At 48.2% G+C, this 26,466-nt stretch overlaps 4 protein-coding genes across 4 annotated transcripts; all 4 read right to left on the bottom strand.

Annotated features, from left to right (window-relative positions):
- Window positions 1-4,497: 4,497 nt before the first annotated feature.
- MIND_01278300 (C2H2-type domain-containing protein) lies at window positions 4,498-6,502 on the bottom strand (the record flags this gene model as incomplete). Its single annotated transcript, XM_037369254.1, has 5 exons — window positions 6,243-6,502; window positions 6,006-6,159; window positions 5,908-5,956; window positions 5,403-5,851; window positions 4,498-5,352 (listed from the first exon to the last, which is right to left on the bottom strand). The coding sequence occupies exons 1-5, from the start codon at window positions 6,461-6,463 to the stop codon at window positions 4,498-4,500; spliced, it is 1,728 nt and encodes a 575-aa protein (XP_037214460.1). The 5' UTR covers window positions 6,464-6,502.
- Window positions 6,503-13,127: 6,625 nt separating this feature from the next.
- MIND_01278400 (uncharacterized protein) lies at window positions 13,128-14,482 on the bottom strand (the record flags this gene model as incomplete). The annotated part of the gene is made up of 4 exons (XM_037369255.1): window positions 13,128-13,697; window positions 13,743-14,102; window positions 14,148-14,281; window positions 14,323-14,482. 4 exons carry the CDS (start codon window positions 14,480-14,482, stop codon window positions 13,128-13,130), a joined length of 1,224 nt encoding a protein of 407 aa, XP_037214461.1.
- A 239-nt stretch (window positions 14,483-14,721) lies between these two features.
- MIND_01278500 (uncharacterized protein) lies at window positions 14,722-15,093 on the bottom strand (the record flags this gene model as incomplete). The annotated part of the gene is made up of 3 exons (XM_037369256.1): window positions 14,722-14,734; window positions 14,782-14,945; window positions 14,992-15,093. 3 exons carry the CDS (start codon window positions 15,091-15,093, stop codon window positions 14,722-14,724), a joined length of 279 nt encoding a protein of 92 aa, XP_037214462.1.
- Window positions 15,094-15,819: 726 nt separating this feature from the next.
- On the bottom strand, window positions 15,820-18,050 carry MIND_01278600 (uncharacterized protein; the record flags this gene model as incomplete). Its single annotated transcript, XM_037369257.1, has 6 exons — window positions 15,820-16,442; window positions 16,481-16,715; window positions 16,780-17,124; window positions 17,188-17,304; window positions 17,350-17,915; window positions 17,963-18,050. The coding sequence occupies 6 exons, from the start codon at window positions 18,048-18,050 to the stop codon at window positions 15,820-15,822; spliced, it is 1,974 nt and encodes a 657-aa protein (XP_037214463.1).
- Between the last annotated feature and the right edge of the window lie 8,416 nt (window positions 18,051-26,466).

Here is a 26,466-nt window from a genome sequence, read left to right on the forward strand (position 1 = left end):
ACGGCGTCCCCATTCCCGCCTGCGCCCCAGTCCTTCGGGGTACCGCCGCCCGCGTGCACGCGCGTGCCCGGCACCGGCACCGGCACCGGGGCAGGGCGGGGCACAGTCGGCGGCGCGCGCCGGCCGGCGCTGGTGAGCGGCACGAACGAGGTGCGCGTGTCGGCGTAGGCCGCGGCGGGGTGGTGTGCGGACGGGACGAGCGCGGGGCGCGCCGGCCCGGGGCCAACCGCGCTCGCGGGCTCAGGCAGGGCCGGCCCGGCGTCGCCCGTCGTCGTCGTGGCCGCCCGGAGCGCGTCGGAGCGGTGGCGCGCGCCGAGCTGGTACGCGAGCACGCGGCGGAGCTCGCGCTGGACGCTCGGCGCGGAGAGCGGGACCGAGAAGCGCGCGGCGGTGGCGGGGGCGGCGTCGGCGGGCGCGAGGTCGAGCCCGGACTCGGCGGCGGGCGGGTAGGTGCAGTGCGCCTGGACGGCGGAGTTGGCGGGCGTGGGGGTGTACACGGGCAGGTGCGCGGGGAGGGCGTAGTGCAGGAAGGAGGGGCGGGGGTCGTGGGCGGGGCCGGGTGTGGCGGGGGCGACGGGAGGGTAAGTGTAGCCTGGTGTAGTAGTCGTCTGACGGGACAAACGGTGTGGGTCGTCGACGCGTGATCGATAGACTGTCAAAACATGAGTCAAACGCAGCCTGTCCACAGCGCACGAACCTGGCTTGTCCTCGCCCTCTCCCGTGTCTCCCGCCCCCGCCCGCGTGCCATCCGCATTTGGCACGAAGAACACGCCGTCCGGCGCGGCGTACACCGGCGCGCCGTCGAGCGTGTACAGCCGGCGACAGCGCGCGGCGCCGCACTGCAGGAACCAGTCGTGGCGCCCCTGCGCGTGGCCCGGCACCGCGAGGCGCACGCGCACGAGCGACGTGCACTGGCGCACGCAGAGCCGCTGCCCGGAGTCGCGGTCGTGTTCGTATTGGTGTTGGTCAGGGTCGCGGGGGAGGGGCAGCGGCGGCGGGTACGGCCTGGCGCGCGCGGACGGGCGGGCGCTGCCAGTGGCGCGCGCGCGCGGCTTGCGTTTGGGTGGGGCGGCGGAGATGAGCCGCCCGTGGCCGACCGCCGGGATTTGAGTGTCAGTGCCGGTGGTCGCTCGCTGTTGTCCGAGTCCCCCTCCTCCAACGTCCATCGTCCCCAGCTTGACGGGCCACGGCAGCGCCACCGTGACCGCCCCCCGCTCGTACGCATAGCGCTCGGGCTCTGCGTCTGTCGCCGCCATTGCCATCGCTATCGTGGGTTCGCAGGAGCGTCGAGTGGTGGCAGCAGAGGACAAAAGGCAGAGCCCACCTGAGAAGCGCCTCAAAAAAAAATGCCATCACAACGCAAAAAAGCCGCGGACACGGGCACGACCCTGGCTGGCCCCACCGCCCCTACGCATACGTACCGCAAAGGCTACTGCCTGACAGCACCCGCGCCTTCCCGGCTTCGTCTTCCCGGCTTCGCGCGCCATCGCCAATTTGGACGCTTCTGTCCACGTACGGCGCCTCGTTCCCCCTTTGGAAGCCTCGCGGCCCCGTTTGGGAGCCTCGCTGCCCTAACCTACCCAGGCGCCCACTCAGGGCACGCCATCGATGGGCGATGCTTTTGTGGGCGGCACTGATGGTGATGGTGATGGAGGTCGAGACCAGAACAGCAAAGAAGGATGATCGCTTGATCGGCGTTTCGCGGCGCCGGCGCGGCGTCCATATGCGCATCCGGGACACGTGACGCGCGACGCCTACGCCCCCAGCCCCAGCCCCAGCCCCAGCCCCAGCCCCAGCCCCAGCCCCAGCCCCAGCAGGACTTTCCACGCGATTGCACCCCTGCTTCACTTATTATTATTATTATTTTCAAAAGGGCTGTTTCAAAACACCAAAAACACCTGTTTTAAGTCTGTATGCGTGCATGTGTGGGAAAAGGTCAGTGTGCTCTTAGTGTTAAGTCCGGCTGAAAATCAATATTGTCCCAGCCTGGGCTAGGGGTGCCAGCCGTTGCCCTTACAGCAACGGCCGTTGATCTGATCTTGACAGCAAACCGGTTTCAAAACACCCCAATAAAAACCAGGCCCTACTGACAGGTAGGCCACGGCAACAGCTGTTGGAAATACAGATGTGATGGCCGTCGCGGCCTCACAATGGGAACCAGGCATTTCAAACCTGATTTGAACCACAATACAGCCCAAGTTGCCGCCAACCTAAGGCAATCTTGTGCCAGATCGATTATGGCCCTGTGGATGCAACGCACATGTGCGGGAACTTGTTGGATGAAAGACTTCAGGGGAGATCGGCATACTTTGCAAACCAACCTATGCAATGGTAAACGTGATGAGCATTCACATTTGATCATATTTTATAGATGGCTGCTCAGATTTAAAAAAAAAACCATCAATCAAATCAGGACGGACCATGATTCCTTGTTCAAACTTTTTCATCTATGATCTAAGACAATCATTAAACACTTTTTTGTTCTCAATAAAACACAATGCCCTCCATAGTTACATTGATCCTTTCTACTGCTTTGATTATGGTTACTGTCCACTTTCACACTAGAAATTCAAATATTATCTATTTAAATCTATATTTTCTAGTCAAATCAACAATATCTTTTTGTTTAGATGGAAACAGAAACCAGACAAATGCAAACAAGTTGCTTTTTGTGCCCCTCTCAGCCTTAAACAAGTTATCTTTCTCTAAATAGAGCCCTTCTGCATGTCTTTCTGTAAATTAACACAGGTTATTTTTTGCTCTCGGTTTTAAAAGTTCCTTTTTGGGCTATAAAAAGAACTCCTTTCAATACTACCCGCTACAGAAAGGTGCACTGAAAGATGTTCTTCAATGTTCTTTTTGTCTTTAGTTGTCACACAACAAGGCTCTTTCTTCCTGCAAGAAATAGTGATGCTCAGGTCCGGTTTGGTCCAGTTCTCGGCCACCTTTAATCGAACCGAGAACCCGGGGTTTGGTAAAGAGCCAGATTTGCCGGACCTGAACCCTGAACACGGGTTCGAACTAGGCCCTGAACCGGTGTTTTTAGCCTAATTCAGTTCAAAACCGGCCTTGGCTGACCCTGAACCCTGAACCTGGGTTCAAATGACACGTGTGAATTGAATAAAATACTATAGTATTCTTATAAGCTTTCTTAGCAGCAAGCAGAAGCAGAAGCAGTGTAAGGCGAGCTTGGAGCCTGAGATCATGGTTCTAGCAAAGGAGGATCCAAAGAGAAAGAACTCTGGAGTCCTGACAGGAGTAGCTGACTATATATTGCACTCTTGATCTGCCACAAGTAATGCTAGTCTTGTGGCACCTCAGTCAATCAATACGGCATCTATTAGCCAAGGGTACCATGCAAAAAAAAAAAATCTGAGACATCAGGTTGAAAAAGTGAATCAAGCACTGGCAGACCCTCCCTACCCTATTTACATAAGCATGACTAAGGCACATAACTTCCAAAAAAGGAAAGCATTTGTCATCATAAGTCACAGAGCCAGAAAACAAAATAAGTATCTGTATACCATATGCTGGATCTCCTGGCAAGCAGGATCAGAGCACTCAACCCACCCTACCCTATGTCACATGTGTGACCTGATGTCTCGGCTTGCTGATCCGCGGGCCCCTTGCTATTAGCTTATTATTGCTAGTATACACCTCTTCTGTTCTGCAATAATATCATGGCAATATCTGTTGACTCATTCAAGGGGGGGTCCAACATTCGAAACACGGATATAGGTCAGAAAGTTTTTTCTGACCCTCGGGGGACCCCCCTCCCCCACCTGCCATATAGGGTACTATGTTCCCACAATTAACATCATGTGGCCACTGATGTGATCAAAAAGTGGCACAAAAATTTAATCTTTATGGAACTTTTTTTTTCAAAAGATTTATGTATGTAATACTACAGTATTTTCAATGTCTTTACACCAATATAAGGCTCAAATCTTTCATATACAAAAAGTTTTTTTAGCCCGCTCCCTCTACCTCATATGTCTGATAAGAATCTTAAACCCCCTTAGACTCATTCTTTCAGGCCTTGATTTTTTTCTTTTTTCTTTTGAATAATTGTGAGGACTATTCAACAAACAACTATTACCAAAATAGTTTGCCTACTTGGAGTGACCATCATTCTAGATTACTTTCTCTGAGTTATAGAGATTACAGGGAATAGAATTTGCATGTCATACAGAGCAATTGCATTGAACTTCTATCACATAGTACTATAACACATACCAGTCTATAAGTAGGGTTTCAGGTCACTTTTCTTTAACATTTGGATTGTGATGCTAACTGGCACAATCCCACAGTTACAAAAATAAGTATAGATGCTATCCTGATTATTTATTATTCTAAAATTTGCTATTGCAGCACATAAATGTCATTCCTGATAGAGTACCTCGTCAATCCTGATCATTATACAGAGATAATATGTACACAAGGGAAACCGGCTGATTAGCAGCCCATAATAACAGGTGTAAGCTCCTGTCCATGCCCTCAAACGGCCCGCAACCGCACCGGAAGGGCCGCGGGCGGCGGCATCCCTTCATGCGGGTCGTCCGCGAGGATCCTCTTCAAACTCAATGCCCCCTTCGTGCTTTTCCTAGGAGGTGAGGTCGCACTGGTTTCCCCGTATGCCCGCTCCTTGCCCTTCCCGCCTGCCACTGCTGGTACTGCCGCTGGCCCCGCCCGCGCCGACCCGCGATCGCAGAAGCTGCATTCCCGCCCGCTGATGACGTACCGCCCCATGCCCTTTCCTGCGATGCGGCACGCTGCGCACACCGGCGGCGGCGGGGGCAGCGCCGGTGGCGTGGGCATGGGCGTGGGCAGTGGTTGAGCCGAGGCGTGCTGCGTTTCGGCTGGAGCGTGATCGGCCGATTGCGGATGTGGCGATGACGGATCGGGCGCCGGAACTGTCATCTGCTCTTCGCCAGGTGACGTGCTTGTATTCTCGTCAGCGACGCGAGAGGCATGTGCGTAAGACGCTGCGGGCGACCTCTCTGCTGTTGAGGACGCCGCGCTGTCGGTTGTGAGCTTCACCACGTCCGCCATCTCCTCGTCGGAGTCCTCGGCCGACGGGGGAGCAGTCTGCGGCGATCCGCAAGGCGCTGATGGTGCCGTGATGGGCCTTATCGTCGACATAGAAACCGTCGTGGACTCCGATGTTGTCGAGGGCGAAGTCGAGCGAGAGGGTGGGCCATCAGAGTTGGTGTCCTGCCTGCTGCGCTTGCTCGATTCCGTCTCCGAGTCCGAATCGTCTTCACGTTTCCGCTTAGCTGGCAGCACCTGAGCTTGGCGCGGAGCGGCAGGGCCCATGAGAATCGGCAGTCTCGCGGGCGTCGGCGTGGAGTTCTGTCACGAGGCTCAGGAAGTTACACAAAATGGGAAGTACCAAAACGCACGAGGTAGTATCCCTGGCCACAATATCCACACCGCACGACCCCACCCACATCAGGGTAGTGGTACTCGGTCCAGCGCGGCGGGAGCTGGTGACACGAAGCACAGTACATTGATGTAAGCGGGATCTGATTGGCCTTATCAAAGGGTGGTGGAGTCGGGTGGGAGCGCGGAATGCCGACCGTGGAAGCCTCGCCACTGCTCGCTGTAGTTGTAGGCGTCGCGGGTGTCGGACTCGGGGTAAACTGCGCAGCCGTCATAGGTGCCGGCCCCGTGTTCGCCGTAGCGGGGTTTGCCGAGGCTGCTGACGTGGCCGATGATGGTGGGGTCACTTCCCCCTTCTTCTCCGAGTCTGAGTCCCCCGCTTTACCCCGCTCCTTGCGGGGAGGGTCCAGTTTGGGCGGCACAGCAAGGAACTCCGCACGGGTTGAGCGGTCGTTCAGGTCTGCATGAGCTACGATGACGTGTGAGAAAAAAGAACGGACGAAGAACGGCGACGAGGCGACCCACTGAATGAGACAGCTCCGTGCTTGTCCGTCAGCCGTTTGAATGAAAACCTCTGTCGACAGTGAAGCGTGCTTTATGTTAGGGTGCCATCAACCACCCACCTGCAGCGTTCTGAAGAAAGTCCGCTTTTTCTGGCTGGGAAAGAAGACGGGTAACACGTCCTTTTCGAAGGCGTCCACCTTCTTGATGACCATGCTCTTGCCATCGCTGGACCAAGATATCGTTGCATCGTCTTTCGGACGTTTGGAAAGCATGCTGTGCAGATCATGTTCCGTCAGCAAAAAAAGGGGCATGCGCCGCATGGACGGAGCGGAAAGATAAAGGGAGAGCTAACGCACTCGAAGAGCTCGCCGAGGAAGGTGTGGCGGGACTGCAGCACACGTGGCGGAGCGCTGGGCGATGTCGTTGTCGCTGTCCCGCGTTGCGCAGCCTTCGGCGGTGACACCGGCGGTATCGATGCCACGCGTGTGCCTGGGTCGCCCGGTCCGCTCAGTGGGCGGGGAGCCCTGACTGGCGGGACGAGTAGCTCGAGCTGTTGTGCATGTGTAAGACCCGCCATAACCGGTGGTTCAAAAATGACGGGCGGAGGAAGAGGGAGCAAGGCGAAGGTCGGAGGAAAAACCGCTTGCCTTGTGACGCACCTGTCATCCGTTGCCAATGCCGCACCCGGGTGCCGCGCCGATGCGCATCACATCTTGTTCCTAGTTTACTGGTGATCTCGCGCGTCGAGTGGCCCATTGCACGCATGATTGCTCGGTGTGTCTCGTAGATGACGCCGTGGACATTGGAATCATGATAGGAAAACTCCCAGCGAATGCAGGACGGCATCAAACCCAGCTTCACGGTGGCATCACCATGTGTCGGGACTCGTCAGCTGGAATGTGTCAAAAGCTCCTTATCCGACTGACTAGGATTGTCAGTGATGAATTTGACTGCACCAGCAGAAGGAGTGAACACTGTGAAGCTTCCAGGAAAATATCAAATAGAGTGGATGTGTGACTGTAGAGCTATGTGGTCATGGGCTACATGTATATGTATTTTAAAATGGAGATAGCCCGAGTGAGATAATGGGCAAATGCCAAGGATTATACAAGGGTTATAACTAGTGCAGATGAATACATAAGGTTAAGTAGACTCTATGTCAGCATTTATAATATATAAGTATATATATTATACAGCAGTTTCATTGTCATGATATGATGTCCACTCACTTCAGAGCTAGGAAAGTTAGTAGACATAAGTCTAGAGTTAGTGGAGATAGAGAAAGCCAGAAATGCCCAGAAAATTAATACTAAGAATTGAGTGGTCCAGATAAATGCATTCACTAGGAAAACTTGCCCAGGGTCATTGGGATTACCTGGTCAAATATTATAAGCTGATGCAAGAGAAGCTCCCATATCCACCCCGGAAACTCTTTAATTACCAGACTGGCTATTTTGTAAAGACTGAAGGGGGGGGGATGATAAACGTGCTCTAATGCCCTCTGTCGACAAGGACGTTGACCTTGAAGGGGGGTAATGTCAAACTCTGGGTTCAAGAAACCTTTTTCTTCGCTGTTTAAACCTTTTATTTTGGCCCTGGTTAATAAGATAAGACAAGGAGGAGATAAGATAGACCATAAGATGGTGATTGGATTATTAGATGTCGATGTTGATATTGATTGACAGCGTGGAGTTGGACATGAGGCAAACAGCACATAAAGGCATAACTAAAGTATGATGTTATTGCCTCTTGTATTCGGCATAGTAAACACCTGGTAGTAGTGTATATAAGTATTTTGTCTTGTACCCCGGTCTTCAGATTGCATCATCTTTATGATATGTTTTCATGGTGCTTCTTGCTAGCCTTCACTGGCTAACTGGCATCCTCTGAATTGGTGTTGTTCGTGACACCTTTGGGGTATTTTGCATAGAATTAGATAGATTCTAGCGAGGAATGGGCTCTGCAAGCTTTTCCTAGTCAAGATTTCAGAATTGCTAAGTACAATCTCGTGTATTTTGACTGGTTTTTTATAGATAACTCCATAGTTGACCATTTAGGACTCATGTCAACTCTAAGAAATGAAATTAATAAAAATAGTTATTTCCTGGTCTGTCCCAGACTGCAGCTTATTATTGCCACAGTTTAACTAAGTTGCTGTGCTATTGTGTTTCATTGAGTGTCTAATTGTTAATGCAACAGTTGCTGTAGTTGCTGCTCATGTGTTAAAATAAAAAAAAATAAAAGCAACCAAGAAAACACTATACTAATATGGTACTTGTTTATCAATACTATAAGCCGTGCCATAGTAATAGGATGTGGGTAAACTGTAGTTCCTTTAAGAATCTGTATTTAATAAATACAGTATTTTCATGCCTTTAATAAGTCGATTTATTGTTAATGTGGGTTTGGCTTTACACCAATTATAATAGATATGCAGGTAACTTGGTATTACTTCTGTTTTGCCTATGAAATCAGGTTATTAGCCTAAATAAAATGTTTAAAGAGGAACTGAACTGATAATGTGAAACTTCTCTCAGCCAAAGTCAAGCTCAACCTTCTTATGCAAAATAAAAGTATCCTCTGAAACATTAAGCAAAAAAGTGGCAGGTGATATATTTTAAAATAGAATGCTAGTGCTTCAGTAGCTCCGTCTAAGTAGATGGCTATGCGATAAGAATAAGGGGGGAGGGGGGTATGATTGAGATCATGTTATGATTCTGAAACTGGCAAGCGGAAGGTAAAGCTAAGGGAATAATATAAAACCTTAAACAGTAATAAGATTTTAAGCTACATGGTCTTAGAGCTATCTTGCCACAAGTTGCTAGTCAGAGTATTGTTCTAAGGATTCCACTAGCTCTTTTTAAGACCACTAGAGGTACAGAATTATATCACTCATAATTTTAACATACTTTACAGATATGTAATATATCCACAAAAGTATAATTTAGATAATATATTCATTACTTCTTTTGAACTGATTTCAAGATGGTTTATGGATAAACTTAGAAAGTCTAAAATTTATAAGGGTCTAGGCTTTCTAAACACTGTATAAGCTGCAATCTAAATAAGACACACAGGTTATAGCCTATAATAAGCAGATAGATCTTTTTTCCCTATAAGTTACAATAACAGTAGGAGCATATTACTCTTATATGATTCTAAATTAACCTGATTCTAGCATAGTTCCTACGTCCTACATAACTTTAGCATTTTAGTGTTGCTAAGGTTGAAACTTATTATAATGCTTGTATTGCTAGCTAACCAAGCCTAGTATTGAATACTGGGTTATGCTGACATAATATTGATTTAGTGTCTTTATAGGGTTTATATGGCTTACTATTACACTATTTGATCTCATCATCAATTTTTGATAATATCATCAACCTTCACCACATCACACCAACCAACCCCAAACAAAGGCTAGCACAGCCTTACTATATTTGGTTAGATGATATCATCCATCAATTTATCAATGAGTCAGACTGAGTCATATCAATCTGAGTCAGAGTGAGTCATGGTATGAGTTGGTATGAGTTAGAGTGAGTTATATTAGTCAGCCTGGAATTAGTATATAAGGAGGACACTAGTGACCTTCTGCCTCTAGCGCTTTTATTCTCTTTTCCCTCCTACCTCTTGGGAAATAGTCATCTGGTTGTATCATACCTATCAATACAACTTAATCCCATTATTAACCACTACGAAGTTAAATCATTTAATTATCTATTAAGTTGGCCCATCATCTGATCCGGCTTTGTTTGTGACACTTACCTAAGAATAGGTACTAATCCTGGCTATGTAGACTACATAATAAGGTCTTTAAGAACACGAATCTAGTTTGCAGATCTAAAGATTGACCCAGCTAAGAAAAACTGTTACTAGATTAGGTTTTATTATCTTGGGCTCCCGGCTATTGCAGAGATTTTATGAAAGCTTTGTAGAAATATAAATAGGTATTAAAAGGAATATAATAACATAATTAAATGTCAGTCTATTGATTTGAAATCATTGGGTTACTAGATTCTAAACAAACTTGTTAGACTTGTGTTCTTATCATCTCTCCAGCCCCATTGCTATCTGTCTATAGCTTCAATATGTTAGCTTATCTAACTTGCTGCATTATGTTAATTATGACATTGTGATAATAGGAACTATGTTTGTAAGCTGTTGGAGCTTTAATGAGAGCTTTAGGCAGTGCAGCACTAGTAAAGTTGTGGAAATTTCCAGAAAACATTTCCTTATAAAATAAACCTTTTGTACTAGTAGGAGTACGCTATGACAATTCTCACCATATCAGCTAGTGTCTTATAGGTAAGTGCTAACAAAGGCAGGTTAGATATATCAGCAAAGCTTGCAATACTATTGAGAAGCTTGAATAGCAAATTTAGGAGTACTAGATAAGATAGAGTATGTTAATATACTAGGAAAGTAAACTAATAAAGGAGTTTAATCAAGACCTCAACCTTATTAATCTACTAATCCACTAATTGTTTATATATATATGTGTATGTTATGTGTATATGTGTTTAGGGTTTGAGTTGCAGAAAACAACTAATACTAGATTTAGAATATTTAAATATAGTAATAAAATCTATTATAAAATATAAGAGAAGAAATAATTAAGCTCAACCTCCAAAGTGCTTTACAAAATGAACTAGAAAATATATCTGTTTTTGATACAAGATACTAACTCTAATATACATATAAACTTGCTTCCTAGCCACTTATTTCTTACTATAAACAAGCTTTCTAGCTTTCTTGTCCTTGTTTTTGCACTTGTTCTAACTGAACTTAACCTAACTTAACTGCTGCCTTGCTTTCTAGTTACCTAAATCGGATTGTTAAATATAGTAAGAGGTGGGGTATAATTTAATAATCTATTTACTACAATTAACCTTTTTATTTACTACTTAGAAATTGATTATATATTGTAAAAATTATACTAATAATATAATAAAGAAGCACTATGAATCAATTTAAGTTACTATACCTTTCTAAACAGTGTAATATATATGTCTGCTGGCTAAGAAGAACCGACATTTCGATTAGACGGTAGCTCGGAGGCGGTGACATGCCCAGCGGCCAACGCGAGCTTGCGTCCTAGCTCTGATGTTGCAGCAGGCCTTTGAGCGGGCGTCTTCAGTGAATAACTCAGATGCGGTGTTGGTGTGATAATAGGCAAGTTAACATTGTTCTGTCAGTCAATCATGTGCGGCAGCCCATACGGCACTGGAGCAGTTTCACGCCTAGCTGCTGCACGATTTGCATTGTCATCTCACAGTTGCTCGGCTTTGTCAGGGTTTGTGGGAAGACCTTCCAGAACATTTGACGGGTGGCAGGCTATAAGTCAAGCAGCCAAGGTTTGCCTAGCGTGGTAGCACCATATGTCGAGGCTGTGTGATGGCGGAGATGATCAGCATCAGAGGTGAGAGGTTTTGCTATTAGCAAGATGATGACATCTGTGTAGATTTCAAGTGTGTGATGCGTGGAGATGGCGCCCAAGTACAGAGTCAGAGAATGTGCAGCCGGATGACTCAAGATGTTAGAGTTGTAGTAGAGAGGAAATGACTGTAATACAATGGGGGCAAAAGAAAACATCCTGGGCTCTGGAATAAAGGAAAAGGGGGTTTCTGGCTGAGTCTACCAGTGTAAAAGAATAGAGTAGTTTTTGTTGATGATCAAAATTACTTAAAAAGGCAATAGTGAGGTTTAGTTCACAAACTCCTACAAATCAAATAGAAACCTAGGAACTAACCCAGTCTGCTACCAAATTCAGGCAAGAGCAAGTCTTTGTAACAGAATGATAGTCTGTGTCTACACCAATAGGTCAAGCCTTACCAGTGTGACTGCAAGATAGGATGATTTAAGTGCAGGGCTTTAGTATGATCCCACAGAAGGTTTAGAAGCAAGTAGCTGTCTAAAGTGCTGAGAGTGTAGTGGATTAAGATGTGTCTGGACAATGGCCCAGACTGGCATTTATATATGCTACTGTGAACATGAGTTAACTATCTACTGAGTCATCGTAAGTCAAAACATGACTTGAGTATTGAGTCACTGAGTTGATCGAGTCTCTGATCAGATCAATTGATGGAATGCGTCATTATCCATCACACTTATATAGAATTGAAAGGATTGTTAAATCAGTAACATTTTAGCTTAAATGTAAAAGAAAACAGTATTAAAACTAATTTCTTAATCTAAAATAATATGAACCTAAGCTGAAACCTAAAGACTAGGAAGAGATCAACTCTAATAATAAAAGGCTTTTAGCTAGACTTCTCTCAAATAAAGATTAAACTCTATCTTCTTTTCAGTCTTTGTCTCAGTCTGTATTTTCAGCTCTAAAACACCTAGGTCATTCTTATCTTTAGCCTAAGGTAGTCCTCATAAAATGTAGTATTAGCAAGAAGCACAAGCCTATCAACACTTATGCTAATAAACCTGGAAAACAACATAAGTTAAAAGTAATATTAAGGATTAACATATTACATCAGGAAAAAGTGGGATTCCTGTTGAGAGCCGGTGACAGCCGAAATGATTTTATCATTTGCCGGGGCTGGCAAGGCTCTCAACAGGCCTTAAAATAGCTCTCACCTGGTTTTTATTTTGTACCATGAATATATGATTATTACACTTGAATGAAACTCCTGTTAAGAGTTTGCAAGGAGATAGCCAGGTTTGGTTAGGGTTTGACAGTATAGCCCAATGCTTCTGTGGGCATTGCAGTTGATTGAAAACTTTTCAAGACATATTATAAATTACCAGAAGCCTTTTGACACTTCTACAGTGACACCTCTGCTATTACTCAATAGAGCCTGATGCTAAGTATTGGTAGTCAGTACCTAGTCCATCTGCCCCATCCTCAGGGCCCAGATCTACAGGACCACCTTCTTCATCATCCTCAGAGTCATAATCAGAGTCATGACCATCCAACAGCTCCTCTGCTTCAGAATCATACTCTTCTCCCTCTGCATCCAACTCATCGTCCATCTCCAAAAACTTGATATTCAACTCAGGCACTGCATGGGCAGCTGCTGGGACAGGCTGCTCTGGTTCATCTTCCCAATCCTCCTCTTCAAGCTCCTCCTCTGGTTCATGTGGCGGATTGGGAACAAGAACTCGGTAAGAATGGCTGACACCACCGCCAAGGTAGCGCATTAACATATCCCAGTCAACAAAGCTAGGTATTGATCAGTATCTGCAAAGTGACAATGGCTGACTTACAAATTGACATAGTGGTATTGTCAGTCATTGAAATCGCCCTTGCGTCGCCCAATTGACTGATAGTGAACCCGCGCAGTGACTCCGTGTGCATATGCGGGAACAAGATGTGCCTCGCGAATGACCTCGTCTGGGTTGATGAAGCCATAGGCATTGTCGTCGTGTTCGGGGACAAACTTGATGTGATGCAGGCGTCGACGCTTGAAGCCGCCCTTGAACGTCTTGTCGAGGCGAAAATGGCGAGCAAATAGCAGGCAGACAGTTTTCGCAGGTGTTAGCTGGCCGAACTCACAATACTGGACCTCGCAGTGCCATACTCCAATAACACGGGCGTAGGAAAAAGGATGCTCGTCTGCAGAGTCTTCAGGGGCGAGGGTGAGAACATCAGCATGAGTGCGTGGATTCATCGAGTCTTGGCCACGGCGGACATCGTAGCTGGTATAGTTGACTTGTAAGACTTTGTGGATAAAGATCCGTTGATTAGGGATATGGAGACGGTTGCGGTCGAGGGTGGTGTATTCCGACCCATCACTGGAGTACTCTGGGTGGAGAAGACGACCCAGTAGATAAGTCTGTAGCTTGACACGAAAATTCTATTAGAGGTTAATATGGATTCTGCAAGGTGGTAGTAAGAGTACCTGGAACGCAGGGTCACCGAGATGCTGTTCGATCCAAAAGTCGAGATTGACATGCACATGTCGGCTGAGCGAGATATGAATATGCTCCTCAGGAGGCGTATATGGGAGGGCCTCTGCCTGAGCAAAGCTGAGAGTGGGGTCCTGCTTCTTGGTCGCTCTGGCTGTTGTCGCCCATTTTCGCTTTGCACCCGTCAGGACCGGGTCGTCGACTGGGGGCACAGGCTGTGGCAAAGTCCGAACATCATCCGCAATTTTCAGAAGAGCTGCCTCCCGTCGCTCGAGATTACTGATCTGAGAGGTCGCGTTGTTTTTGCTTGTTCGCTCATAGAAAGCCTTGCCCTGTTTATGCTCTAGCTCTCCCTGAAGAGTATGAGTTTTGTTCTGGGACAGAACATGGTGACTTACCGTTGTGGTCGAATAAGAATCAGTTGTTCCGATGAGCGGTATGGTCGGAACGTAGTCACCGAGAAAGTGAGTCTTGACCGTATTTGCATTGAAAGTTTTGACCTTAGTCCCAGCATTTGTCTCGGGTGGTATTGCTGAGCCAGTTTAAGCCGCATCTCGGACCTTGCGAGCGTACTGTCTCCGTCGCGCTGCTTCTTCACGTGGCAGTTCTTTGGTAATGAAGCTCCTGCATGTTGTGCGGGTGAAACGTCGAAGCTGATAGCCCAGATCGCGGGTAGCTTCCTGCAGGTAGTCGAGGGTTTGGGCAGTATGCATTCGGAGCTTGGCGAGGCCATGCCAATATGCAAAGGCGAACAGAAGATCAAGAATGATCTCGTTGTCCTCTGAATACTGCTCAGTATCCAGCAGGTTCTCGAAAACCGGTAGCGAACACTGTTGGGGAGTTCAACTCAGACCACATATATAATTCAAGAATACTTGCCTGAAGCATGTCTTCATAATCACGGGCGGCAAGCTTCTTCATTGCTGACATATTATTGGTGAACCGCCGAATAGTGTCTCGACCAAATGTGGGCTATAGACGGTAGCTAAGCTTGGTTAGTCGTAAAGAAGAGGATCTCAAGGAGCCACACACCGGAGGTTAAGGTTTGTGATAGCGTCGCCACCGTGTGCATATAATATGCGAATGAGGTGGACAAAGGCACCCTTCCACACGCCCAGCTCGAATTCGTGCATCAAATCGGGCGCCAGCATCCGGTACATATCCCACGTAAACGACTCCATCTTCAGAAATGCGTTCTGGAATCGGTCAATTAAGTCTCACTGCAAACCGGTGGAAACTCACCTCGGTCGGAACCCAAGATTCAGGTTGCAAAATGCCTTCAATCTGCTTGCCCTTGATGACACGTTGGGCACGGTAGATGAAATAGCGAGCACGAGCGATCATCGACTGGTATTTCGGGGTTAGTTGTCAAGCCAATTTGATACGTCGGTTGGCGTCAGTGACGGTCCCAAACTCATGAAAGAGTTCGGTCGGAAGCGTGCACCGTGGGCATTGACAGCGACCAAGGCCACGAATTGCAGCCAAAAGGACTCTGTCAATAGTCAGTTATGTAGGGTAGTTATGACAAAGGATCTCTTACTTCTCCGGGTAGTCAGCAGAGTACGTGAAAAGTAGAAAATAAAAGCAGCGAAAAACCCCGTCGGGACAGAGGATAACAATACCATGTTTGCAGGCTTTGATAAATCGGTCGTTGATTAAGAAACGCCAGATGGCATGCATCAGCTCCCGCCGACAGTGAGCAATCACCTCAGGACGAGGTGCCTCCCCGGTCTCCACCTTGAACCAGTCGAAAAAGGTATCAGGGAGCTGCAAACCGTTCAAAAACTGGACCATCTCTGATGAACCTGAACACAAAGCTTGGGCATGTACGCGACATGATGACACGCATGTGTCCGTGGCTTCCTGCGCAGCCATTTCGAATAATTGCCAAAAAAACAGATAAAGCGGCCATAAGGACGCCGTCCCAAAATTGGCGAGATGGGTCGAGTCTGACCAGAACATCAGCGCAACAATGCAGCGCTCGAGCGAACAGTTAGGCTCGGGAGGTTGCCGCTGTAGCTTGTCGTATTCTGTAATATACGCGTCTGACAAGTAGATTTCATCATAAACTCAATGCGGTGGACTGCCGTCTGCTGGCTGCCAAAATTGTCGGAATGGGGTAAAGTGGAATGCTTTGGCCGTTGCAGATTCCAACGTTGACTTGATGGTCTCGGTGAGATCGCGGAAGTGAAGACCTGGGACTGGGAAGTATAACAAAGGGTCATTGTCGTTGCGTTTGCGATGGTCGGGAACGGGGATATCGACGCTGGCAGTTTGCCAGCCGTCTTTGACTTCACTGGTTACTCCACGTAGCAGCCTGTCAAACTGTTCCGTTTGGGCTTTGAGATCGAAGTCCATGAGATCTGCGAGCTTGAAGAGCGGCGACTTCAAGTAGTCAAGAAGCTTCAGACCTTCACCAATACTCTTCGAGCCCGAGCCCGTCCACATCCAGTTCATAAATCCCCATACCGTGTAATTGCCGAATGGCCCATAAGATCCACTGTTCTTGGCGCTTGCGAGTGCATCTGCTGCCGGCGGAGTTGAGAGGGGAGACAGACGTGTCTCACCATCTGGTTGTCGGTTTGGTTGCACAGGCGCAGGGAGGTCAGAGAGGTCAGACAGTATGATGTCGGTGTCGGGGTTGTGGGAAGGAATAGACAGGTACTCGCGAAACAGGCCAAAGTTGTTTGGCGCTGTTCAGATGGGCCATGCTAACGGTTCTGGCTCTGACGCGCGCTATTATCGACATTTTCTGTATCTTCTTCGGGAATGTCGGGAAGAGAGGCAGGCGGCTCAGGAAGCTGCTGCAGAAGCTTCCACGTCAACCGCTTCTTTCGTGCTGGTCGCCCAAGGTTTGACTGAGAAGAGTCTGTTGGTGGATCGTGCAAGTGGGCCGGCAGTGGGGTATTGGACACAACATCTAGCTGTGGGTCAACAGAGTTGGGTGGCTGCGAAATGACAGGATGCTGTTCGATATCGACTTTGCATGTAATGAGATAGCGTGTTAATCCACATATGATAATGACATACCTGCATGGTGTCCTCCGCTACCAGCAGTGCAGAAGCCTGCTCTTCCTCAAGCCTTTGTCGCTTTCGAAGCGCCAGCGCCGCCTCCAGCCCCTCGTCAACATCATTGAAAGATGAACACGTTCGCTGGTGAATATCGTGCGCTTTCTTGCTGTCGTAATATTTGGGGCATGGACCATGTGGTTGGCAGTAGAATAGTTGAGCCATATACAAGAGCAATAAAAGCCCTTGAGCGAGTAGCCACAGCTCCAGCGTTGCAGCGCAATTGTCTGGTCTGAGTCGTGGTGTCAGATGAGGGGTTATCGATGACATCAATTCCTTGTGGGATTTCGGTATCGAGGACACAAGCTACACAGGACGAATATTCTCTTTCTCTAGACCCCCTACCCGAGCACCCGGTGCACAAAGCACCTTGCGCAAGTATTTGTGCTCAGCCCGCAGCTGCTGACACTTCTTCTCCAGATAGTTGAGTTGTTTCTTGATAGCGCGTTGCTCTGATGCCGCACGAAGGCGCAAATGGGATGGCATCTAGGTGGAATTAGACCTTATAGGCATCAAGGCTATTGAACCCACCTCCGATACGCGGTAAACCAGGTATCGATGACGCCGCTTTGGTCCATGAAGCTTAGCAGTAGCAGAATTTTTCGCTACTTGTGCTCGTTCGCCAGGCGGAACATAGGGTAGAGCACGGGTGCGGGGGAGCCCGGCCGGGTCACCGGGTCCGGGTGCTCCGGGTCCGGGTGCCGGGACAGTGTCCGAGCATATCCGGTGAGTCCCGGAACCCGGGGCGGGTTTACCCGGCCGGTGTGATCGGCCGGTGTGATTACGAATCTTGAATGACCAACAAGTCGGCTCTCGCCACGTCATTCTCTCCTCCTCCTGCGACAAGCGGCCTAGGCCCTCCTCTGGCCCAGGTACCACCTCCTCTTCGCTATACTGCCCCCTCTGAGCAGGTTCAGGAGCAAAAGCCAAGCCAACGCGAAAGCTTAAAGCCTTGCAAAAATGGCTGCCAAAGACAAACTCACCCATGTCGTCTTTCGGTGCTCGGATGAGCCAGGCGGCCTCCAAGGCAGCCTCCAAGGCCGCCAGCTCTGTCTCCCGAGCCGGCAAGTCGGTTCGAAAGGCCGCTTCTCGTGTCACTAGCTCCATCTCTGGTATGTCTCCCATTTTCTGTCAAATATCATACTGATTTCATGGCTAGGTGGCTCCCGCAAAAGCAAATCGTCATCTTCTGATGGAGAACGGGAGAAATCGGCAGAGGACGCTATTGACATCGACAAAGAGAATGCTGACGGTGAGTTTGGCCTTTCAGTCATGTATCTTGTCTCACAATGTCGTTCAGCCAAGAAGTGGACGTCTGGGGTCTACCAGTTCTTCGAACCAGATGTCAAACTGCTCATTGAAACGGATGGTCGTCCCTGGGCAGCTCAGCTTTGCGACGGATGCATGGACATCGCCTAATCACCGTGCATTCGTTGCGTGGACCGTGCATCTTCAGCACGAAGGGCATCCACTTGTCTTCCTTATCGACATCTACGAGGTCCCTGAGTTGCATTCAGGCGAAACGTTGGCGCGTGAATTCAACGAAATGCTCCAACGGTTCAATCTCTCAAACAAGGTCTGCACTTTCACCTCCTGTTTATGATTTTCCATCTCATGGGTTTCGAGATATTGGCCTGGACCGGAGACAACGCCACCTCTAACGACACACAAAATGACGCGTTGAGCAACAACCTTAACAACGCATTCGAGGCGGTCAACCGCGTGCGTTGCTTCAACCACACACTCAATCTCGCTGTCAAGGCGTTCCTTCGTCCATTTCAACCCCCCGAGAAGAAGAAGAAAGACGCAGGAGGAGATGACGTCGCCGATAGCGAGGACGATGCTATCCCTCCACTGGAGCTGGACGATGCCGAATCGTTGCAAGACCTAGCGGATACGACTGACAGTAAGTATTACGTGCAGCTCGTTGTCGTCCCATTACCGTTCTTCAACTTTTACAGACTTGTCGATTTTATCAGACCTGTCGGACGAAATCGATGAGGAGGGTGATGCTTACGACAAATTGAACGACGAACAGCGCGCAGCATACACGAAATCGTCTAAGTTACTCAAGACTGCTATTTCCAGGGTATGTCGCGCCTTCTCTTATTCATCATCTTGACAAATGTGCTTCAGATTCGTAAACTGGCCTTCTTCATCGTGAACTCGACAACTGTGGCTCTGCCGGCCTGGCGCAAAGCATGCCAGAAGCACCACATGCGAGTGCGCCTCATTCCTCGGGATGTCCGAACAAGGTGGAACTCGACCTACGATATGCTCGTTGTCGCGCTCGAATACAAAGAGGTCATCAATTCAATTACTGGCAACCGCGAACTCGAGGGCCTCCGCAAGTACGAAATATCTACACGCTTCAGGTATGTCTTTTCAGCAGCCTACACAGTACTCAAATTGTTCCGCATCAGGTTTTCAAGAACGCGACGACTGTTTTCTCCGCCGACAACAAAAGCACCATTGCGAACGTGATCCCAACGATGGATAAAATTGACGACCTCATCACAACCACGGTCGTGATCGAAGGGAAGCCCGACGTCCGAATCGTTGACCCCGCAATTAGTAAAGCTCTCCTGCTGGCAAAAGCAACACTCAACCGATATTATTCCCGGACAGACGACTCTAATGTATATCGAATTGCAATGGGTCAGTCTCGTTGTCTTGTTGAATTGATGGCTGACGTTGCGCACAGTCCTGCATCCCAGCCTCAAGCTCCAGTATTTCCGAACGCGTAACTGGGACCAGGAGTGGATTGACACCGCGCAAGAGCTCGTTGAAGATGAGTTCACAACCTACTATTCAGCCGTTGGCGCCGACTCGGATATCGAGATGGTCGATAATGCCAGTATGGCAGGGACTAGCAGTGGCGCGGTATATAGAATCAACTCCTTTGCTAGTTGTGCCGCTGACGTTCACTCAGGTCAGTCGATCATCCAGCATGGCGAACTTCGAAGATCTGTCCGACTTCTTTCTTTCCTACAACGTTGGCATTGCGGAGTCTGAACAGACTGAATTGCAACGCTATCTTGCGGAACCGGTGGACGGTGGTGTCAAGGACCCATTGTCGTGGTGGTGGGATCGTCGCATGACATATCCCCGCCTCTCTCGAATGGCCCTTGACTATCTTAGTGTTCCATGTGCGTGTTCAAGTTTCTTATTTCTTCCATTTGTTTGCTTATTGCTCTTAGCAACTTCAACGGCTGTTGAGAGAGTGTTTTCTCAGGGCCGCCAGCTCCTCGTATTCACTCGTAATCGGCTGAGCGGGGCCTCAATTCGGAAATTCCTTTGTTTTGGCAATTGGAGCCGCAACGACCTGGTGCGCAACGTTGATATTATTGACGCAATTGAGATAACGATGGGGCGCAAATCAAAGGGCAAGCGTAAGGCTGACGATGATGGTGATAATGTATCTACTTATAAGAAGTCCCATACCTAATGCGGCATGCTATAGTATTTCATCCTTTCTGTAATTATTCCATAACCTATTACTAGTTCATGAAATACATGCATGTAATAGCTCTGTTCTGACCCGCGGGACCTCCGGGTTCGGGTCCAGCCCGGGCCCGCTCGGGGACCGGGGTCGCCGGGGTCAGGGACCGGGTCACCTCGGAAATACCCGGACCCGGATCCCGTGCTCAACCCTAGCGGAACACGCAAAGCTAGTTGACGACCACCACGGGCTGTTAGATACCCACGAATCAAGAAGCATGGCTGCTACAGGCCCGGGTTCTCAATCATACTCATAGTAGAATGCTGAGGGTTGTGAGGATGAGTCTAAAGCTGTAATAAACCAGATATACGTACTTCGAGTTGGGTCATTCCAGGTCGAAGTTCTTCTTCATCGAGTTGTGAACTTGCAACAGTGTCCCAGCCCCACAACTCTGCAAGATTCGCAGTGGTGGTGTCAAAAGCTGGTAGTTGAGGGCCAATAAAGGCTATATCGCCATCGTCTGGTGAGGACATGAGGCCGACCGCAGAGGTTATTCGTCATAAGAAAGACTCGGACTCGGAACGTGGCTGCGATAAATCGTCAGAGTTGATAGACAAGGGGATTATAAATGGACCTACCGTCCGAGGAGGCAAGGCGTTGTCAGGAGACATAATTGGTGTGATTTGCGTCGAAGAACAAGATGGGCTGTTGAGTATTTGCAAGCGCCTTGTGAGGCCTGTCCAGTCCCTAAATGCGACCGGTGCAACACAAGACGATGACCATGTGAGTGCTGTTGACACGGTCAACACACCGAAAGGATAAAAAGAAGGTGCGTACCTTGCTGACTTGCCCCACATCTCTCAGTTCTTCCAACCATGTCGGTCTCCCCACTCTCCAACGCGACCAACCGTGCTGTCAACACAGAAGCCCTCACCCAGCGAATCCAGCTTGAGCTTGCACGCGCCAATGCTGGCAAGAAGTAAGTCCGAGTCGTTGTTGTTGCTTGTTGGTGTCGCGCTGAAAGAAGTGCAGATTGAGTGACGGTGACGATGTGACCGCCACTCTTCGCGACAACGGTCGTCGTCTGGTCTTCTTCCTCAACCCCTTCGTCGACCTCGCACCCATTGTCGAGTCCCACGTTAACCACGAGCTTCTTGGTGCCCAAGAAGACGAGACTCCGGCAGACATTGAAAAGTAAGTCTGATCACCTCTCGCAGCTGGTGCAATGTGCAGCATCTGGGTTATAGCCCAAAAGTGCAATGCACAACATGTGGGCTATTCTTATATCTCGATATATTATATTAAGGGAAGATGATATGACTAATATAAGGTCATATATAAGAAGGTAAATCACCTTTTCTTCAGGCCGATGATTCGATATGTAATATTATGGACTTAATAGAGCAGAAAGAGAATATCAATATTAAATTAAGTGGGAGTGATGCAAGATCACACAGTCATCAAAATCAGTGATCTCTTACAAAAATGGTTCCACACACAATAGATTACACAAGGAACATTGATCCCATCACTATATATATAATATAAGACACCAAAACAGTTAAAAGAGATAAAAATGAAATAAAATAATTCTTGCGTTGCAGGAGACTGGGTTAGATCCCATATGTTGTACATTGCACTTTTGGGTTATAACCAAGATGTTGCGCATTGCACCAGGTGTTCCAGCTGGTCTGATATCTTCTGCGTGCTGTTTCTGATTCACTACTCTCTTGCAGCCATAGATATGCTCAAGAAGTTGTCAAAACTGTTGGACTGTATGTCCATAACTTTGCCGCGGATATGGTCAACCTGGGAGGACAAGTAAGACTTCGCAAGCAAGTCTGCAAATAAGTGCGTGTTTTTCTCCCTCTGTTTACCGACTGAAAACTCTCAGGTTATGGGTGGCTTTCGCGCTGCCCGTTCAGACGATTCGGGAACCATCAACAAGGCCCTCACGAGGCTTCTCAACACCTTTTGTGGCGAACAACCTCTTCCCGGCACTACCCATTCGCCTTCGACCATCGCAAGCAACATTCTCGCCCTCTCCGTCAAATCCAATCGCGGCTTCACGAATCCTGTCACCGCTCGTCTCCTGGTTCCCATGGCTTATTCTAAAGACGATGGGTATGTTCTCATCTTTGTTGTTAATGATGCTGATGAATTGCAGGACCATTCAAGCCATTCGCGATGGCACTCTCCCAGTCAGCGCCCGAACAATTCCCCGCATTCATGTACCGGCCCGGCATGGCCTACGATGCGGCCAACATGGAGGAGGGGTTGTTGGATAACCCTTTCCTCTTTGCTGTGAGTCGCAACACCTATCACCATTTGTCTTGACCTGTTATAGGTGACGAAGCATCTCATTAAAGGCCCATCAACTGCTACCAAAGATGCTGGCGCTACTTACAATCGCACCGGAAAGGGCGGATTGGCTGGCTTGACGGTTCTGGGGCCCGCACAAGTTGCATATGTTGTTGTTCAGGTGCGAGCTCCCATGTCTATATTCATCTACTCACTCTCCACATAGGTTCAATATGCTCTCGCTGACCACAAATGGGTCCAGACTGACCGCCAGTTCGACTACTCGGCTTTCTATATCAACGTCAAGTCCCTCGTCGCAGATTCCGCGAGCACTTCCATTCTCGCCGCATTTAATCAGTACGTTGTCATTCTTTTTTACTTCTAACTAACATGTTATTCTAGCCACGTCTTTGGCTCCGGCCCTGGCTGCAACATCCGCAAACGCACCGCCTCTGCGATGGATTCCCCTACCAGCCCCTCCGACTTTGAGCGTCTCCGCGCTAAACGCGCCGCCAAACGTGCTGCCATCGAGTCAATGCAGTCCAGGCCCGAGAGTCCACTTCCATCCAGCGACGCATATCCGGCTGGTGCGGGGAGTAGTGGTGATGTTGTCGGTCAGGATGGGGGGTTTGGTGTTCCTCTCAACGGGTTCCCGACGTCGTACAGTTTCCCGCAGTATATGTGATTCAAATGCCTGAATTTTAAGCAATCGTTAAACCAAATAAATCATATATTTCGTCAATCACTACAATTTGTGAACTGCCCGGTCTTGACCACAGCCTAAAACCCTTGGGAACTCCAACAAGTCTTGTCGGTCATCGCAATTTGATGGTCGTTTGGAAGGCCCCGCGAGCGATTGCAAGGCCAGAACGGGCCGGCCAGTCCTCGCCACACTGGCCATCGCGTTGCCGTTTTCCCGCGCTTACGATTCGGAGGTTGTTTTTAAGGCCCGTTGACGCTCCAACAGCAGGGCGAGATCTTGCGGTCAATTTTGCCGATTTTGGCGTTTTCAAGGCGCGGTAAGCCCTTGGCGGGATTTCCCTTTTTTGCTGATGTATATATAGTAAAGGAGATGGATAGGATTATAGAGAGGTATTGGGGTAACTCCTGCTTTAGTCTCCTTTAGACCATCTGAGTGCATCTAAGGTACATTTAACCAGTAGCCCCTCAGACACTCCAACCTACCCTAACCATCGTCCACAGCCTCCTTTACCTGCACAATTACTAATCTGTCAAGACCCTTCCAACAATCTCCTTGGGACAGAGCCTGCCTATAACACTGCTCAGGCCTTCTATGCTCTATGTCGGTAGTTATAGATAACCAGTATATAGTTGGTGCCCTAGCAGGCAGACCTTTAGAGTTTCTTCTCTTTGAATTCTCCCCTGCTAGGTCGGTCCCTCTGTGTATTTCCTATAGCTTTTATTGACACTTTAAATCCTCCCCTGCCAGGTTTTTGTTGCAGGGAGCATAAGGTCTGGGAGGATAAAGTATTAATCAAGGTGCTAGTATATATATAAGATTAGCAACCTCAAATTTCTAATAACTATAATAACCCCTTTTGCATAATTGATAATAATTAGGGTAATATTAACTTTGTCTTCTAATTATTTAATAAACACTAAAAAATCAGCCAAAAGTAATTCTAGAACTTTGTTCCCTCTGCTCCTAAACCAGCTTATACTCTCTAAGACTAAATATTCTTTTGATATAAGTCACTATAAGGTCACTTCATAGCTAGCTTCCTACCTTAACTGGGTAGTGCATAAAATAACATACTAATCTAACTTAGATTATTTATAGGTTAGTGCTATAAATATCTTTATAATAGGGCCAGGCCCCTTAAGATGCATTTATTATTAACTATGATATTGCCTTATTATTAATTGGATACACTAACTTATAATACACTTTTAGTTAGCTAATCCTACCACCTAAAGGTATTAGCAGGGCCATAGAGGAATAAGTGTTAGGGAACTGGTATACTATTGGCCTTATTATTAATTGGATACACTAACTTATGGTATAATTTTAGTTGGCTGATCCTACCACCTGAAAATATTAGCAGGGCTATAGAGGAATGTGTCAGGGGAACACCCCTTTCGGCCCCTCGGAGACGCGTCCAATTCCGGTCTGATTCCGATAATGTCTCTGGTCCAGCCCTCCATCTCACCTGCACAATCACCGATCTGTCAACGCCCTCCCAACAGTCACCCTGGGACCTCGCCTGCAACGCCGCCCAAGCCTTCTATGCCCGACAGTGGCAGCTACGGACAAGCAGTATATAGTCAGCTACCTAGCAGGCAGAGCCTTAGAGTTTCTTCTCTTTGGATCCTTCCCTGCTAGGTCAGCTTCATTTGTACTCGCTTACCAATGTTCACGCTTTGGATCCTCCCCTGCTAGGACCTTGCTTGATCTCAGGCCTCCAGGGTTGCCCTTACAGCAGAATTATTATAAATAAAGCTGGATCAGATGATAGGCCAATTTAATAGATGATCAAATGATTTAAGTAACTTTGTAGTGAATACTAAGATCAAGTTATATTGATAGGCATGATATAACTGGATAACTATTTTCCAGAAGGTAGAAGGGAAAGAGAATAAAAGTGCTGGGGGCAGAAGATCACTAGCGTCTTCCTTATCTAATTCCAGGCTGATTAATACTGACACACTCTGACTTATACTAACTCACCCTGACTCATATCATGACTCACTCTGACTTAGATTGATATGACACAGTCTAAGTTATTAATGGATTGATAGATAATATTGTCTAACCAAATGTAGTAAGGCTGTGCTAATCTTGGGTTTGGTTGGTGTGATGTGGTGGAGGTTGATGATATCATCCAAAATCGATGCTGGGATCAAATGTGCCGCTATTATCAGTGATCAGCCTAGAAAGTATAACAAGAATAGATAACCTATTATATAGTATCTCTAATTTTTGTCAGAAATTGTCAGACCAGCTGAAACCCCTCTCCTAATGCATAAGATATGGGTTCTAACCCGAGGGTCCAATGCGCAGGATATGGGTTATAACCCAGCTTGGCCCAGGGAGGTCTCAGGCCATCAAATATGATGTCTAGGCGGCCGAAGCCATCAATTCCCAGTAGGTAAAGAGTAATTAATTACTGTAAATAACACTTTGGGTGGATTTTGACTAAGTTATGCGGTGATTTGATGTTAGATCACGCCTGGGCGGCTGTGCTCAGCGCTTGACCACCTCATCCCGCCTCAGCGCCCGGACCGCCTCCCGCCCCGCCTCCCGCCTTGACTTGATGCCCTTCACCGTCGGCCACCCCGACGTTTACCCTTGCTTCTTTTTGGCGGTACCGCGACTTCAGCGGACGATAGGCTATCAACACCAGTTGGTGCTTCGACCGCCACGTCGTTGGCGTTGGGGCCGGCGCTCTCGGCGCTCTCGACGTTCTGTGGTCCTACAGACTTCTTCCACCTGTTTCGTACGCGGTCAGCCAGTTTCCATTCCGCAAAGAAAAGAACAAGCCACTGACGTTGTCATCGCAGTCACAGCTCCTGCCACGTCAGCGACGGCGTCTTTCCATTCCTTCGACACGGCGCCTTCCTTCTTCTTCGCAGTCGCCCCACCACACCAATGCTTTAAGCACACTGAGCAGCCCATTTTTCCCCGGAATAGCCAAAGACGACCAATCCGTCGTCAGGCCATCAGCTTTCCAATCAGGACAAATATCAGCCCACCACTCTCGCCACTTTTCTCCAAAGGCTGCTGGGTCTCGAATGGCGGGTTTCCATCCCAGTCGCCTCCCGCGACCAATCCAGGAATGCAATTCGCTGGGCCTTTTCGTCGCGCGATGGGACTCTGTCTGTCTTCAGGTGAGATTTTTCTCCACTAAGCAGTAACTTGAGCTGACCGAAATAACGAAGCCTTC

This window comes from Mycena indigotica (assembly GCF_014461135.1).
Source record: "Mycena indigotica strain 171206Taipei chromosome Unknown Mind.scaff0013, whole genome shotgun sequence".
In the NCBI taxonomy this organism is placed as follows: domain Eukaryota; kingdom Fungi; phylum Basidiomycota; class Agaricomycetes; order Agaricales; family Mycenaceae; genus Mycena; species Mycena indigotica.